The sequence below is a fragment of the Anabrus simplex genome, chromosome 14 (genome assembly GCF_040414725.1).
Source record: "Anabrus simplex isolate iqAnaSimp1 chromosome 14, ASM4041472v1, whole genome shotgun sequence".
Lineage (NCBI taxonomy): Eukaryota > Metazoa > Arthropoda > Insecta > Orthoptera > Tettigoniidae > Anabrus > Anabrus simplex.
In genome coordinates, this window is record NC_090278.1 from 85,848,408 (window position 1) to 85,866,148 (window position 17,741).

The 17,741-nt window shown below is 38.3% G+C and overlaps 1 protein-coding gene across 2 annotated transcripts in view; it reads left to right on the forward strand.

Annotated features, from left to right (window-relative positions):
• The window catches only part of LOC136885619 (26S proteasome non-ATPase regulatory subunit 1), a 416,036-nt gene that overhangs the window by 377,875 nt on the left and 20,420 nt on the right, over positions 1–17,741 (forward strand). For both annotated transcript variants that reach the window (XM_068230413.1, XM_067158317.2), the window contains exons 7-8: positions 2,712–2,993; positions 6,033–6,159. In XM_068230413.1, coding sequence (XP_068086514.1) covers positions 2,712–2,993; positions 6,033–6,159 — 409 coding nt within the window. The remainder of the gene's footprint in view (positions 1–2,711; positions 2,994–6,032; positions 6,160–17,741) is intronic.

The following is a 17,741-nucleotide window of genomic DNA, read 5'->3' on the forward strand; positions in this document are numbered from 1 at the left end:
TGGGGAATCGACAGTACAGAAGTGCAAATTAAACTATAGACTTTAAATGGAAATGTTGAGAAATATGGTGTGAAAATCAGTGTGGAGTAGAGTAAAACAGCGGTGGTGACAAGAGGAGAAAGAGAAGGAAAAGGAATCGTTAGTATCAGGGGACAAAACCGTGAGGTTGTTGAATGCTTCAAATATTTGTGAAGTGAAATAATGCAAGACGCAAAGTTGGGTAAGGAGATCAGCAAAAGTGTACAACCAGGAAATACATTCTACCAGAATGTAAGGAACCTGATTTGGAACAGACAAGTTCCTATGAAATGTAAAGAGATAATGTACTATACCCCTATATTCTTCTTCTACCACTTTTCCCACACCTGTAGGGTTGCGGGTGCAAACTGCGTCGCACATGTGGATTTGGCGCTGTTTTACGGCCGGGCCAGAAAAGATATAGGGGTAGAAAAACTGAGTGATAGGATGGAGAACAATAAATTGAGAGATGTTATGGACATGTTATGAGGGTGGATGATGGAAGGATACCAAAACAAGTGTTGGAGGCTAAAGATAGAAGGAAAAAGGGCAAGAGGAAGGCCCGGAGCAAGATGGATGGACTCTATCAAGAACAGTATAAGAAAAAGAGGACTGGACTGGAATACAATTACTGAAGAGGAGCGGTGGAAGGAGAGGTATCAACAGCCCAACCTGGCAGGAGCTGGACGAGGGGAAATGAAAATGATGATGAATATTATCAAAATTAATGTACTTGTTTTAAGGATTAAATGATTAAAGTACGGTTTCTATTAAGGTGTATTTTTGACTGTAAACTATAACACAAGAACACTTATTGAGGGGCTACCTTTTACAGATGGGTATATACCGTTGTGGGCTATTTTGAACAGCATTGTATGCTCAAAAAATTCTTCCACAGATACTTGCAAGTCTTATCATTTGAGGTTTAGGCAACGTAAGCCAAGAAAGCACTCGGAAAGCCTTTTTTCCTTTGGTGTCCTTCACTTAAATAATCTTTTGTCCTCGGTAAATGCTTTATACAATGTGAAAACTGTATTGAAATCTGTTCGGTGATTAGCCTGCACAAACACATCAGGCTAATACTTACTGGGAACTTAATTTTATAATGTATATAGATTGATTGCTTAGCACATTGACTGCTATGTTCACTACTTGGGGATTGTTTTCGCTGTATACATATTGAAGCATTCGTTAGTTTCTCAGTGCTGATTTGTTATTTCTATCACTGTCCAGAACTTGTTCAAGCCTATGCATAAAGCCACTCCTGAATTGTTTAAAACATATTAATCTCTTTGTTTCTTCATCTCTGCTTTTTAGAAGCTGAAATCATATTTTTATTTTCTAAAAGGAATCTGCAATTACAAGATGATGTTTCATATTGTGTGATATGTGGATTATATCTGAAGGTTTGGATATCCTGTTGCTGTGGGAGGTACTTTAATATTGATTGCCATTTGGGGCTCATAAGAAATAATACTTATACCAAATCTGTACTTCGTGTTAATTTTCCCTATTTCTAGGTTTGTCTCTTTAAACCGAGGAAAAAGTTAAATATGCCAAATGCCACGAACCTGCTACGCAGGCGTAGCAGGGGGAGAGGTGATACTCCCACGTGGCGCGTCCCAGGTGGCGGATAGGGGGGTCCTAACCGGCTTGCCGGCGGACTTGAGGGAAATAAAATACCTCTCGCGGACCAAACACACTACCCCCTGCGGGTGGGGGACGCACATGTAGAATACACCCGCAGTATCCCCTGCCTGTCGTAAGAGGCGACTAAAAGGGGCGACCAAGAGCTAACTGAATTAGAACCATGAAACTAATTTTGAATCGTACCATCACGCGGGGAACACCATAGGTTGCCTATACTTGCGAGTAGTACCACTAAATTCGGTACGAAATAGGTTTGTGATTAGTAGCAGTAAAAGCCTGGCCTGGTGGATTCCAGTACCCGTGCGTCGTACCCATGTGTGCAACACCGCGGGTCTGGGCGTAGCCTATGAGTTGTACCACTATATGAGCAGCACCGTGGGTCTGCGTTGCCTGTGATTAGTACCCACTATGTGAGGAACACCACGGGAATACCGGCGCCCGTGTTTAGTACACCTAGGTGGGGAACCTTCTCGGTTTGCGTTGACTCTGAGTTGGGCCATTGTGTGAGACACACCATAGGTCTGCGTTACTTGTACGTATTGCAATACTTGTGAGTAGTACCATCTTTTGTGGAACACCGTGAGTCTTCGCTCCTTCTGATTAATACCCCAACATGACACATACCATGGTTCTATTTTACTCGCAACATGTACCATTCTGTGGGGCCTTAGACGTGGATTTTGCACCCCCTTTAGACACCAAGCATCATTGTGCTTTATAAGTGGTTCCTTGGTCGGTAATAATGTCATTTTCGATCTGTATTGCATCCGATCCACTGGTTTTTGTTTGTTTGTTTTGTGTTTTGTTGAGTTCCTGTCCATCCATTCATTCTTCATGCCATATTTTATTTTTATTTTGGTCAGTGGATGCCTTTGCAATTTTTGTTCTTTCATTTCGTACCATTAGGGGCCGATGACCTTCGATGTTAGGCCCCTTAAAACAACAAGCATCATCATCATCATCAAATATGCCAAATGAGGAGCAGCCCAGTTAGTTTTATGTTGGATTATGACCCTGCAGTTTGATCATGATTTTTATTTCAGGATGAAGAAAAGGATGAGAGCAAGGACAAGAAGGAAGAAGACAAGAAAGAAAAGAAAAAGGAAGACAAGAAGGAGGAAAAGAAGGAAGATGCAAAGGAAAAGAAAGATGAGAAGGAGAAGGAAAAAGAAAAGGAGAAAGAAAAGGAGAAAGACAAGGACGAGAAGAAGACTGATAAGGACGATAAGAAGACTGCAGACAAGAAGAAGGAAGATGAGGCGAAAAAGGAACCTGAGCCTAATTTTGAGATTCTCAGCAACCCTGCTCGGGTCATGAAGCAGCAGGTAAGAAATACATTATTAATAAAATAGTAATTTATGGTAGTTGCTAAATGTATTAAGAGCAGCGCGGATTGTAATCACAAAGTGAGTAAAACTGGCAGGAGTAAATAGAAGGCCTTGTTGTCTCTCCTCTAGAGACTCTTATAATATTCTTCTTCCTCCTCATAGATTTGGACTATCGTCCTTTCTGAACCCTCTAAACTTGAGGTATCACAGATGTACCCTCCCTCAAAAGAAAAAGAAGAAATGAATGCATGGTATTGTATAAGTTTCTTGCAAGTACACTTTTCTCGGAAACTGTTCACAGGGTTTGTATCTACGTGGGAGGTTAATTATATTCTAATCAGTTTAGTCTGATAAAATGCTAAATGTTAGCAACATAGAAGACAATTTTCTCATTCATTTTATCAGAGACCATCCATTAGTAATCATAATATATGCTGGTACAGGTTTTTACAGTTGATATCCTTCGACAAGCTTAAGATCGTTCTCAAGGATATTATTAGTCCGTGGACACATTTTGGAGGTGTTGACGTTTCAGCTATGCTGTAATAGTCCTTTTCAAGATGAAATGACAAAGGCTGGTGTGCACCTGTACTTTTAAAATATCTGAAGGGTAGGTGGCAGCATCACCATAAAACTTTCTTTCTCATACTGTTGTTACTCAGGTCTGTGCCCTCTGTCTCAATGTGTTCCAACTTCCATTGGATGGTAGCGAATAATGGTCTCCAAACTCTCCTAATCTGTAGGCCCTCTTCCTTTCCTGTTGAAACTGCTGACATGCTTCTTTCTCTCCACAACTTCTCGGTAGAGACAAGAATGATACTGACGGGTGGTAATTAGAACCATAGTTTGCTCAAAATTCACCTCATTATCTAGGAAACAGAGCGTGTTGTGCCACCGCATTTTGCTCACACTGTGTGAGATGACAATGATCCTTCTGTTGCCTCAGCCTGATGTTAACGCTGCATTTGGTGATACCGATATTCTTCTTGCACTAACAGTGAATGTGGCACACACCTGCACTGGAGAGAGACTATTTAGCTGAGTGTAACTGCTGAGATATTTTCTTCTGGAATATAAGGAAGAAATGCCTTTCTTGTTTCTGTTCACGTCATGGAGGGGGCTCAACAGTCCTCTTGATCTCAGGTTTATTGTATCCATCAACTTGTAAAGCTGAGAAGAGATAATCTACTTTTCTCTTGTATAGATCTGTCTGACACTATTGCTTCTCCAACAGCACCCTTATCATCGCACCTTTCTGTTTAAGATGATGGTTGGAATGTGTGGGCGAGATGGTTGCCATCCCTCTTCACAAGCACGTCCTGGAATGGGAGTTCTCTCTCCATCGTGAGCTGGATTTTTGCATGGATGCTCTTGAGTTGCTTGAGAACCTCCAGCAGTTTATCTTCCCCATGTGGCCATAGAATGCAAGTGTCATCAACATAGTGATGCCATATGGTGGGCTTATGTATTGCCCCCTTCAGTACAGACTTCAAATTTTTAATATAAAAAATTTGTAGCAAAATTTAAGAGGCTCCCCATTCCTACCTTACCAGTTTGTTCAAAGCATCTGCCATGCCACTGGAAGTATGTGGCCCATAAGCAATGGTTGAAGAGATGTTTATACCTTCCAGCTGTTTCAGAAATTGTTCAGAATTCCTGATGTGAGATTCGGTGTGCCCCACATGTTTCTGAAGTAGTGCAGCTAGGTACTTAGCCAGATTGTAAGAAAGAGAGCCGATTATACTGACAATGGGGCATAACAGAATGTCAGTTTTATGAATCTCTTCAACCGTCGCTTATGGGCCACTGGTGGGATGGCAGATGCTTCGAACAAACTGATAGCATCTTTTCCCTCAATATTCAATATTATCTCGCATGTCAGCTGGCTCTGTGGTCTAAGGCTAGCAAGCTTAGTTCTTTGTCTTCCCGTCCAGGTGTGGGATTTTACCTGTATCTCTAAGCTGGTGAGATCGTGGCTCTGGTCTAAAAAGCCAAGAAACCGAGAGGATTTATCATACTGACCTCGCATCACCTTGTAATCTGCAGGCCTTCGTGCTGAGCAGGGGTCTCTCGGTAGCCCTAAGCCAACCAGGGGTGTCGCGCTATGAGGCTCATTTGTTTTGTGATGTTTCTTGAAGCACTCCCGAACATGCAGGAACAAGATCAAAGTCGTGATAGTCGATGCCATTCACGACAGCGCTTTTATCAGCAAAATGCAAATGCCAAAAGGTAAAATATATATATATGTATGCAACAGAATAAAATCTCAATTAGTTTTAAGGAAACAATGAACATGTTCATTTTGCTGCTTGGCAAATGTGTTTTTAGGAAATATATTACAGGAAAAGTACAAAATTTGGAACGAAGGAAGTGGGAAACACTAAGAGGAACAATGAGGGGTTCGGCCAACAGATAGCAGAAAATAACATATATATGCTGTTTTCTGTTTCTCAACACTGGAGCCGTAGCAACATACCAAGTTAAAACATAAGAAAAGCATATCTTTACTACCTGTGCACGTTTTCTTGAGCTCTCACAGTACAGGCTGCGGGGAGCGGTGGGTTTTATTTCCGCCTCCCTTCCTGCAGTGCGGCCAACGAACCGGCAATGTTAACCAACGCTAACAGCATAATTCATATTGACATACTCAATATTCATAAACCCTCTTTTACATCGTTACTAATTACAGCAGTTTGTATGGAATGTTTGAAGTCGCAAGTCATTCACTGCTGTTTGAATGTGAGCCTATGGAGGAATACTCATCTGTGATCTAATAAAATATATCTTAAAGAAATAAAAAGTCAAATCCATGTATTCGGTACAATTTATACATACAATTATTATTAGTACATGTTTTGGACCCGTTTGGGGCCTTCTTCAGCTAACAATCATAGAGGCAATAGTTTTAAATATGGAGGGTTTGTTCATGAATATTTTCTGATAGAGGGCTTCTCCTGTGATGGGCCTGGAATAGACTTTGAAGGACTTCATAATTTTTTTTAAGTGGCGGACTAATCTTGCCATTGAATGTTTCAGCTGAAGGTCCTCCAACTCGTCGAGAACAGTAGCTACGCACCCCTCAAAGATGTCTCCATTGGAGGAATCGTGATGGTCCGACATGTGAAGCCAGGTGCTACTGAAGAATTAGTTGAGCCCGTAGCAGGTAAGCTTCTTTATTACGTGGTTTGGTTCTGCATGTATCAGGATTTGTGAGAAGCAGGATTCAACCTAAGAGACAGAATTAAAATGTTAGAAATGGGTCGTCAGAAGAATACAAAATAGTTTAACTATTAATATTTTTAATCTGTCATAGCACAAAATACAACACCTGGAACATTATAACATAACTCTAAAGGAACACATTAATAACTGAATGAAATGTTTCGTTCAACAAGACATCCTCAGATTCTACCAAATACTATATTGTTTACATTGCGTAAACTTGTCAATGATTGTTCATAAGATCACTCATTCATAAATGTGACAAATTACATGAATGTTTTAAGTATCTTAGTGACGCTTGGTTGTGGTTTGCTTGCACAGACCTGTCTGTAGGGAAGGTGGGTGCTTTGTTTGAGAGAGAGAGATGTTAACATTAAAAGTTCCACCTTTACATTAGTGATTTAATGGATAATAAACATTGTGTGATAAAATTAGGCGGTTAACATAGAACTTTTCATGTGATACCATTATAAGTCGAAAGCCAGGCTTGGGTCGTATGGTTTTAATCGTGAAGTAATCCAGAATTAAGATAGGTTATTGAGAAATTGTGCAAATGTAAACAAGATCAAAAGTTAAAAGAATATAAGGCACATCTGAGTACTTACATTCCTTGCCGGTCGTTGTGTGTCTTGGCATACAAGCCGCGTGCTGTGTACGGATTGTTGTCTACTGTTGGCTGGAAGTAGTGGCCAAGTGGGAGAAGGCTTGAGGGGGTCGAGGGGAATGGTGAGTGGGGGAAGAATTAGGGCAGGCTTATATTCTCGTTGGTCTTTCTTTAAAGAGTGTATTAATTATTTCTTCGGAAAGGATGTTGAGATTCTCTGATATTTCTTCCAGTTACCATTGTGCTTTGTTCTTCGGTCTATGTCGATGAAGGTCCGTTTATTAGCCTATTTGGAGGATGGAAAGATCTTGTTCTATTGTACAAAATGAAAGGTTTGAGTCCATCATGTAGAAACTCATGGCAGAAGATCTATTGTTTTTTTAGCATTAGTGTGTTCCTGGTAATGAATTAAGAAAATTACGTCCCGTTTGGCCTACAATTTCATTTGTGTACTCCAGACTTCTTGTATTTATTAATGTGTATGCTTTGATGGTTGTAAAGAATAGTGGAATTGTTATCAGCTGTTTTGAAAGCTATGTTAAGATGAACATGACATAATTTTCTTTCTTTTTGTATTGAGTAGCTTGGTAGAAGGTTTGTTTTTTATTTTGTTTATAAAACTCTTTTTCAAAACTATTCCTGTCAGCTATGGTATAAAATGTACCCATTTCTTTTTTTAAAATTTTCTTCTGACGTTGGGATATTCAAGGCTCTGTGGATTAGGCTAAAAAATTCCGCTCTTTTCTGGGCTCCAGGATGAACCGAGTCATGTTTAATAGTGTTGAAAGTTTGTTTAAAGTTAGATCCAAAACATGAACAACTCTATCAATTTCTGACTCTAGTATGAATTTAATATAGGGGTCTCCCATCTCATTCAAAAAATCTAAGATTGTTTCCTTTTCATCCAGTATTGCGAGAACATCGTCAACAAATCTGGCCCAGAAAAAGATTCCTTTAATCTTATTGAGAATTTGGGTCTTTTTCAAAGTGGTCCATGTATATTTCTGTCAGTATATGCGAAGTAGCAGCTCCCATAGGGAGACCTTCTTGCTGATAAACCGTGTTGTTAAAAGAAAAATATTTATTGAGTAAAATGAACTTCAGGACATTTATAATCTCATCAATTTTGTGTCTACATAATTTCCTGTGTTTATAAATTTAATTCGAAGTAACCTTCTTAGTTTCCTGGAAAGGTGTGTTATAGTACATGTTTTTAACGTCGAATGAATGCTTCGTGTGGTGGGGTTGTAGCTCCAATTTCATTGAAGTTTTGTATGTTACACAGTTCTTTTAAAAATTGATAATAGGTCTAACCTTCCGTACGAATCTTTGGTAAAGATCTTGCTACAGGGATACTGGGATTCATGTTTGCAAGTTTACAGGTTACTTGCTCATTCAGGGTGAAGGATGTATTCTTCGGAACGTGTTTTAACTTTTTTGGATATTATTGGCTGGATCTTTTTACATTTTTTGAAGGTGACATCTGAAAAAAATTGTTGGGTTTTCAAAATGTACTCTTGTTTCTTCATGATTATGGTAGTATTTCCTTTATGTGCGTTGGTAATTAATATGTTGTTATCTTAGATTTTACGTTTGAGGTTACCGTATTTAAAGTTTCTTTAGGAATTCAATGGTCTTTTGTGTGTTGATGACAAATGAAAATGGGCAGCTTTTTATGGATCTCGAACCTAACTTCATTGTGTTCCTCTGAAGGTAATTTTGCAGTAACTTATTCAGCCTCTGCCAAAGCAGTTATTGTGCTTCTCAGTCTGGTTTGGTCATGCCAACTGTGTTTAGGCCTTTCTCTAGGATGTTAATTTCAGTGTCATCAAAGTGTGTATCTGTTAAAAATCTAACAGGTGGGAGTAAAATGAATCTTCTAGATGACTACTGACATTACTTTTATGTTTGAATAATTATTATAACCCCATGGCACTACAGCCCTGAAGTGCCTTGGCCTGCCAAGTGACCGTTGCCCAGCCCGAAGGCCTGCAGATTACGAGGTGTCGCGTTGTCAGCATGATGAATCCTCTCGGCTGTTATTCTTGGCTTTCTAGACCGGGGCCACTATAGCTCCTCAGTTCTAATCACATAGGCTGAATGGACCTCGAAACAGCCCTTAGATCCAGGTAAAAATCCCTGACCTGGCATCGAACCTAGTGCCTCCAGGTAAGAAGTAGTACGCCACAGGACTGGCGAAGAATTATAGTAGCTGAGATTGTTATTGTTATTGGCCACGAGTGCTTCTAATTTCTTGTCCAAAGTATTCTGTTTACCTAGAAGAATATTCATGATCTTTAAACTTCAAAACTTTAAGGCACATTTGAGTTCCTCTTCCGCGCTGTTCCCTTCAATCATCAGTCATCCATGATCTGTGCTTAGGACGGTCGCCCAGGTGGCAGTTCCAAGTCCCTTACTCCTCGTCCAATAAATGAATATTTGTCCTTTTAGAATAGGACTCTTTCCAGAGTTTTGCTAGTTTAAATATTGTGAATAGAGTAAAACGTTGTTAATTTGAAGTCGTTGGGACTAAAAAATAGGACTTCAAATTACATGATTTCGAATTAACCACCAAATCGTAGTTCAGAAGTGCCAACCCTTGCAGCGTTACAAAATGTTCTAAGGCCCGTTACTGCATGCAGTTAACCTCGATTCACAGTTTAAATCTTTCAAACGCCATGGAAAAAAGCAAAACTATTTCCAAAATGTATCCACGAAAGTGCATTTAGAGTATTCAAATAATGCACGTTGATAACTCACTGACGAACATAACCTCTTGCAACGAAAGAAAAAAAAAAAAGAAGAAAAAAGCATGATTCAAAGACGAGGAGAAATCTATGCTGGCTCCAATTGTGGCTTATCGAACTTTCCTATGACGAGGGGAGGAATTCTCTCGCTTGTGTGTGCATTGCAACACAGTATAATGACACCCACCCCGACTCTTGTACGATTTCCTGGCTGGCACTTCTCCTTTAAAACCATAAGATTGTTTGGGCTCGGCATTAAAAGAAAGCAATGCAGTTTCATCGGCAATGACAATATTCTTCGGTGCCTACGAATTGATTATATGAGCCACGCTCTTTCATCAACTGTTGGAATCGCCAGTGTTCGTGGATTCAGTTTCTCCGCACACTGCCTGCTGCGTGATATTACGGCGTTCCTTAAAACTTTGAATACAAACAAATTTCGATTTCACTCAAACTTCACAATTATGAAGCACACTGTACACACACCGAAGTGTGTGAAAGTGCAGAAAGCTACACCCTGCACATTCCGGAAGATACATTCTATCATGATGCGGATAATTTTGAATTTAAATTAGTCTGTAACTTACTATTGTTTTAAAATGTAAAGAGTGTTTCGAATTAAAAGTCTAAAATTTGGTAATGGGGCCGACATTGTACTTCGAATTACGAATTATCCGTATTTTCAATTAAACAATTTAAATAACATACAAAACCGTACGTCATGTTTCCAGAAACGAGAGCTGCTTCGAATTGGGCAGCATCTTGAATTAACCGATTTCAAATTATCGAGGTTCTACTGTATTCTTCTAGGTAAACAGAACACTTTGTGCGAAGAATTCGAAGCACACGTGACCAATAATAGAAAAAAACTCTTATAATAATTCTTCAAACATAAAAGTAATGTCAGTAGTCGTCTAGAACATTCTTTTTACTCCCACCTGTTAAAAATCTAACAGATACACACTTTGATGATTCTGAAATTAACATCCTAGATGAAGGCCCTAAACACAGTTGGCATGACCAAACCAGACTGAGAAGCACAATAACTGCTTTGGCAGAGACTGAATAAGTTACTGCAAAATTACTTTCAGAGAAACAAAATGAAGTTAGGTTCGAGTTCCATAAAAAGCTGCCCATTTTCATTTGTAATCAACACACAAAAGACCATCGAATTCATAAAGAAACTTTAAATACGGTAACCTCAAACGTAAAATCTAAGATAACAACATATTAATTACCAACGCAGATAAAGGAAATACTACCATAATCATGAAGAAACAAGAGTATATTGTGAAAACCCAACCATTTTTTTCACACATCACCTTCAAAAAATGAAACAAGAACCAGCCAATAATATCCAAAAAAGTTAAAACACATTCTGAAGAATACATCCTTCATCCTAAATGAGCAAGTAACCTGTAAACTTGCAAACATGAATCCCAGTATCCCTGTAGCAAGATCTTTACCAAAGATTCGTACGGAAGGTTAGACCTATTATCAATTTTTAAAAGAACTGTCTAACATACAAAACTTCAAGGTTCCTTCATAACTTTTCCAATAGTAAATTTGTCAAGAATTCCACAGAAGTTTACCAAACCTCAATGAAATTGGAGCTACAACCCCACCACACGAAGCATTCATTCAACGTTAAAGACATGTACTGTAACACACCTTTTCAGGAAACCATAAATTTAATTCAAAGTAACCTTCTTAAACACAGCAAATTACGTAGACACGTAATTGATGACATTGCAAATGGCCTGATGTTCATTTTATCCAATAAATATTTTTCTTTTAACAACACGGTTTATCAGCAAGAAGGTCTCCCTATGGGAGCTCCTACTTCGCATGTACTGACAGAAATATACATGGACCACTTTGAAAAAGACCCGAATTCTAATAAGATTAAAGGAATCTTTTTCTGGGCCAGATTTGTTGACGATGTTCTCGCTATACTGGATGAAAAGGAAACGAATATTGAATCAATCTTAGATTTTTTGAATGAGATGGGAGACCCCTATATTAAATTCATACTAGAGTCAGAAATTGATAGAGTTGTTGATGTTTTGGATCTAACTTTAAACAAACTTTCAACACTATTAAACATGACTCGGTTCATCCTGGAGCCCAGAAAAGAGCGGCATTTTTTAGCCTATTCCACAGAGGCTTCAATATCCCAAAGTCCGAAGAAAATTTTAAGAAAGAAATGGATACATTTTATACCATAGCTGACAGGAATAGTTTTGAAAAAGAGTTTTATAAACAAAATAAAAAACAAACCTTCTACCAAGCTACTCAATACAAAAAGAAATAAAATTATGTCATGTTCATCTTCAACAATGATGAAATCTATCTGATTAAGAACATGTTCAAAAAACAAAAAAAAATTAACATAGCTTTCAAAACAGCTGATAACAATTCCACTATTCTTTACAACCATCAAAGCATATACATTAACAATAATAAATACAAGAAGTCCGGAGTACACAAATGAAATTGTAGGCCAAACGGGACGTAATTTTCTTAATTCATTACCAGGAACACACTAATGCTAAAAAGCATTGGACTCAAACCTTTCAGTTTGTACAATAGAACAAGATCTTTCCATCCTCCAAACAGGCTAATAAACGTACCTTCATCGACATAGACCGAAGAACAAAGCACAATGGTAACTGGAAGAAATATCAGAGAATCTCAACATCCTTTCCGAAGAAATAATTAATACACTCTTTAAAGAAAGACCAACGAGAATATAAGCCTGCCCTAATTCTTCCCCCACTCACCATTCCCCTCGACCCCCTCAAGCCTTCTCCCACTTGGCTACTACTTCCAGCCAACAGTAGACAACAATCCATACACAGCACACGGCTTGTATGCCAAGACACACAACGACCGGCAAGGAATGTAAGTACTCAGATGTGCCTTATATTCTTTTAACTTTTGATCTTGTTTACATTTGCACAATTTCTCAATAACCTATTTTAATTCTGGATTACTTCACGATTAAAATCATACGACCCAAGCCTGGCTTTCGACTTATAATGGCACCACATGAAAAGTTCTATGTTAACCGCCTAATTTTATCACACAATGTTTATTATCCATTAAATCACTAATGGAACACTTTTATATATTTAGCAGAATAGAATGATAATCCATTAACGCATTAATGGAACACATTTTATAAATAGCTGCATAGAACCTAGACTGAACTACTTGTCTTCTCTCTTAACCTGTGTATGAAGAAATGTATGCTAATTTTACTATTTAACTTTTGTTCTTTGCTAGGCTGAGGATGACTCCAACAGAGACAAAACCAGTACCTATAACTTCACTTTAAAAATAAAAACTTTTTAAAGTATTGTAAAGGTGGAACTTTTAATATTAACATCTTTAAACTGTTCAAAGTTGACAATACAGGCTAAAGATGTCATATTACTTGTAAAGATCTCAGCTGCCCTGTGCAATCATTTTAATTTGATGCCAACTGACTGCATGTTTGATTTTACTCTAGGCCTCTTAATTGCTGAGTAAACCGAATCTCTCTTGGGAGGAGTCTAGGGCTGAGTTTGAATTAATTTTGTTAGGTCAAAAATGTGCAGCAATTAATTAGTTAATTCTGATGACTTAATGTTTAACAATAGGATAGTAGCCTACATTACAGTTCTTTCTGTCAGTCCACTGTCTAAATTCAAAGAATTTAGTACAGTTGTGTATAACTTAACCCACATTCCAGATGTCCTTAATTTCAGAGTAACCTGCAGTGGGAATAATACGTGGGTCACTTACTTAGTCATGGCAACTACTTTTTTCCGCAGAATCCCGGAACGCAGTACACGCTTTTACATGTTAACATTTACATTAGGGTATACAGTAATTATAGATGCCACTAGCTGGAGTAGATATATAAAACAGAAGAAGAGGGACGTGCACGCAAGCAAGTTGGCACATTGTTGATGTTTGTAGTTTGTCAAGTATGGATGAGAGTCAACTAGAACAATGTGCATATGTAAAAATTGCAATTCTTCGTGGTCAAAATGTGAGATGATGTTATGCACAATTCGTAGAAGCTGTTGGAGGTTGTGCTGTGCCGTGTAGAACTGCTGGAAGATGGGTAACAGCTTTCCAAAGTGGACGAGTAAGAAGTGCTGACAAACCTGATACAGAACGCCCTAGGACTTTTCGTACCAATGTTTCTCGTGCCGTGATAGAACGACACGCGATTGTCCCTACAGCAGTAGGCAACAGAAACAGGTATTGACCAGGCAATTGTTCATAAAATGTTATTGCTACGAAATGGGTGTCGCATGCACTCACAGAACAACAAAAGTGGAAACGTGTCATGTGAACCTGGAGCGATAACGATCATGAAGGAGACTTCCCCCTTGTCTGCAATACTGCCTGGGAAACTCATGTAACAAACGTTATATATTTTCATATGTGTATAGTGAAATGTTTGTATAACAGTGCATTTGTCTAAAATTAAATAGTTGCCATGATTTAGTTAAGTGACCCAAGTATCAAGAGCTAAAGAATAATAGTGGAATTGTTGTTTTGCTGAAATTTCAGTTTATTTAGCAGCGTGAAGGATTGGCTCTTTTATGTTTGTTTATTTAATGTCAGCCACCTTAGCGTAACAGTTAGCTGCGGTCCTCAGAGTTCCGGGTTCGATTCCCAGTACTGCCAGATATGTAAGATTTTTTTTAATGGTTTGCTTTTATTTTCAATGTGTAAAATTTTAAGATCTGTTAAATATCAAGATCTTTATTGATGTCTGTGAAATTGTGGCTTCTGTCAGATACAATAGACATTCAGCATTTGGAAGACATGTATATAACTGCATTTTTATGTTCTCTGTATCTGGTGTGGAAATTTATTTATGTTTGGCATATATATGTGGCAATTTAGTTTGGTTCTTGGCATTTGAGTTCATAAACTCCTGATTTGAAGAAAATGTGCTTTTTGTTTAGGTGGTATTTATACTGTGGTGTTCATTCTGAAGGCTATTCTTAAACCTTGCTTTTTGAAAATGTTAGCTATCTTGAACGTGTTAAGGGTTATGTATGTGTTGTTTTCAGGAGTGTATTCCCCTTGTATTTCCACGTTTCCTTTATAATCGATCTATGTCGTGTGGGTAGTTGTTTTGTTCTCTGATTTGCTGTATTGGCTGTGTTTTGTTGTTGAAATGTGTTGTGCTCAGTGGTATAAGTTTATTTAGTTCTGCTGATATGTGGTTGGATGGGCAAATTTTCTGTGTATTTTACTGAAAAGTTGTAGTTATTTCTGCTGATTGTAATAAAGTCAAAGAAGTTGATCTTGCTAGTTTCTGGTTCCATTGTGAATTGACCTGTGTAGTAATTCATTATGTCTAATAAGTGCTGCACATCTGTGATGTCACTGTCTTAGAGACATGTTACATCGTCTACCTATCTGCTCCAGTGTAAGATCCCTTTCGGTTATTGACTGGTTAAGTTAAGAAATTGCCTTCTGTGATATTTAGGAATATGTTTGCTATTATTCTTGATAATGGTGAGCCCGTGGTTAACCCCTTTTGACAGTAGATTTTGTTGTTGAATGCAAAACTGATTTGCTTTAAGATTAAAGGTTTAACTATTTTGTTTCTTTGTTGTACAGAATTGTTTTCTTTAAAATGGTTTCTATAATTTTAATAATATCTTTTATTGATATATAGTAGTGCATCTTCAATTGCACAAAAATTGGCCATCGCAGAAGATGACTAAAATTCTCTTGTTTGAAATGGGTAGAATATATTGTACAGATTGTAAGGTTCCAAGTATCATCTGATTCGGCCACCAACTACCCACAGGTTACGAATATCATTGCATTTTGAGAATATAGAAAATGAAATATTTCTTTGCCAGCCAATTTTTGTGCAATTGAGTTTTTACATATTGGTAATGTCAAAGGATACATTCTTGTGTTGTCTGTTATGTTCAGATATTTAGTTTTATAGTTACAGGATGTTTTAATTCACCTAGAACTAAATAAGCTAAACATAAAAGACAATACACAAATGGTACCCTTACCAATTTGTACCTTAACATATCAATAGAAGAATCAAGTAAAATTACAGCAAACCCTCTTAAAGAAAACAATTTACTAAAAGAAACAAAGAAAATAATTAACCTTCTAAGAACAACCGCAAACACAAAACAGTTTTGTGTTCAATGACAAAATGTATTTTCAAAAGGAAGGCTTGCCCTTATTTAGGAATATGTTTGCTATTATTCCCAATAACACCGAAAACAATTTCCTAACCATCCAATCACCTAAAGGGATCTTACACTGGAGTAGACAGGTACTGTAGATGACGTAATATGCTTATAAGACACTGAATTCCCAGACGTGCAGCACTTGCTAGACACACTGAATTCCTTACACAGGTCAATCAAAATTCACAATGGAACCAGAAACAAGCAAGATCAACTTCTTAGACTTTATTGCAATCAGCAGAAATAACTTGTCAATAAAATATATAGGAAACTCACCCAGGCTTCACACACAATAGACAACAAATCCAACCACATATTAGCAGGACTAAATACAGTACAATGATACATTGAGCAATATCCGTACCATGAACACAACAGATTTCAATGATAAAATATAGACAATAAAGCAAATCAGAAAAGAAAGCAACCACCCACTTGACACAGTAGATCAATTATTAATGAAACAATGAAAAAACATGAGAAAAATCATACCCAAAAACAACACACACATAAACCTGAATTTCATGAACAAGAACATATTCAAGATAGTATACATTTTCAAAAAGTAAGGTTTGAAATAACTTTCAGAACAAACAACACACTATGAAGACACATTAGCAAATGCAACCAAAACAGAAAGTACCTTTTCTCCAAATCAGAAGTAATGAACTCAAATGTCAAGAACCAAACTGCAATACCACATACTGCATGTAGGCCAAACAAAATGCCATTTCTATACCAGGTACAATAAAACGCAAAGATGCGGCGGTAAAGTACAATCAGCATTCAGCCTGTATATGACAGAACACACCATTTCACATATACCAACACCTTAAAATTATAGAAATGAGAAATGAAAGAGGCAATAGAAATACAAACCAATCCTAATGATCACACACAACTGTGAAATGTCTCAGTCATCATGTTACTAAATTAATTCAAATGTTGGATAAAAAAGAAACATTTCATTGGTTTTTCTCTGGCTCTTGGTTCATGTTTGTGGGTTACTGTAGTCACGTCCTAGTTCGTGAACCATGGGTAATGGCTGAGTGGCCTAGTAAGTGGTCCTGAGAGTCAGGATACCAGTTGCTATGGAATGGGAGTGGGCATCTCGGACATATTCTGAGTCGTGGCCCTCCTTGTGCTCAGGCGGCCAGGACTATACAATTCACCGATGGTCCATAACCCGTTAGAGGAGAGATCCTCACTTGGACTATGTGCAAGTAGGGCAGCATCCTGCTTCATAAATTTACCGAGCTCAGAACACTTTAAGCAAGCCTCGGACTTATGGGAGTAACGGAGTCCCACTCCTATTTGACAGGCAAGGGACTCCTTGGAAACAACTTGGCGAACGAAATGGAATTCGATGGGGAGCTATCAATATTAATGGGGCTTATGGAAGAAAGAAGGTAGAACTGGCTGAGTCAGCAAAGAGGATGCATCTGGATGTGCTAGGAGTAAGTGATATTCAAGGTAAGGGGAGATAATGAGGAAGAGATAGGAGATTATAAGGTGTACTTGACGGGTGTTAGAAAGGGAAGGGCAGAGTCTGGGGTAGGGCTCTTTATTAGGAATACCATTGCACGCAACATAGTTTCTGTTAGGCACGTACATGAGCGAATGATGTGGGTAGATTTGTCAGTGGGAGGAATTAGGACAAGAATTGTGTCCGGACCGAGCTCGATAGCTGCAGTCGCTTAAATGCGGCCAGTATCCAGTATTCGGGAGATAGTAGGTTCGAACCCCACTGTCGGCAGCCCTGAAAATGGTTTTCCGTGGTTTCCCATTTTCACACCAGGCAAATGCTGGGGCTGTACCTTAATTAAGGCCACGGCCGCTTCCTACCCACTCCTAGCCCTTCCCTGTCCCATCGTCGCCATAAGACCTATCTGTGTCGGTGCGACGTAAAGCAACTAGCAAAAAAAAATTGTGTCCGTGT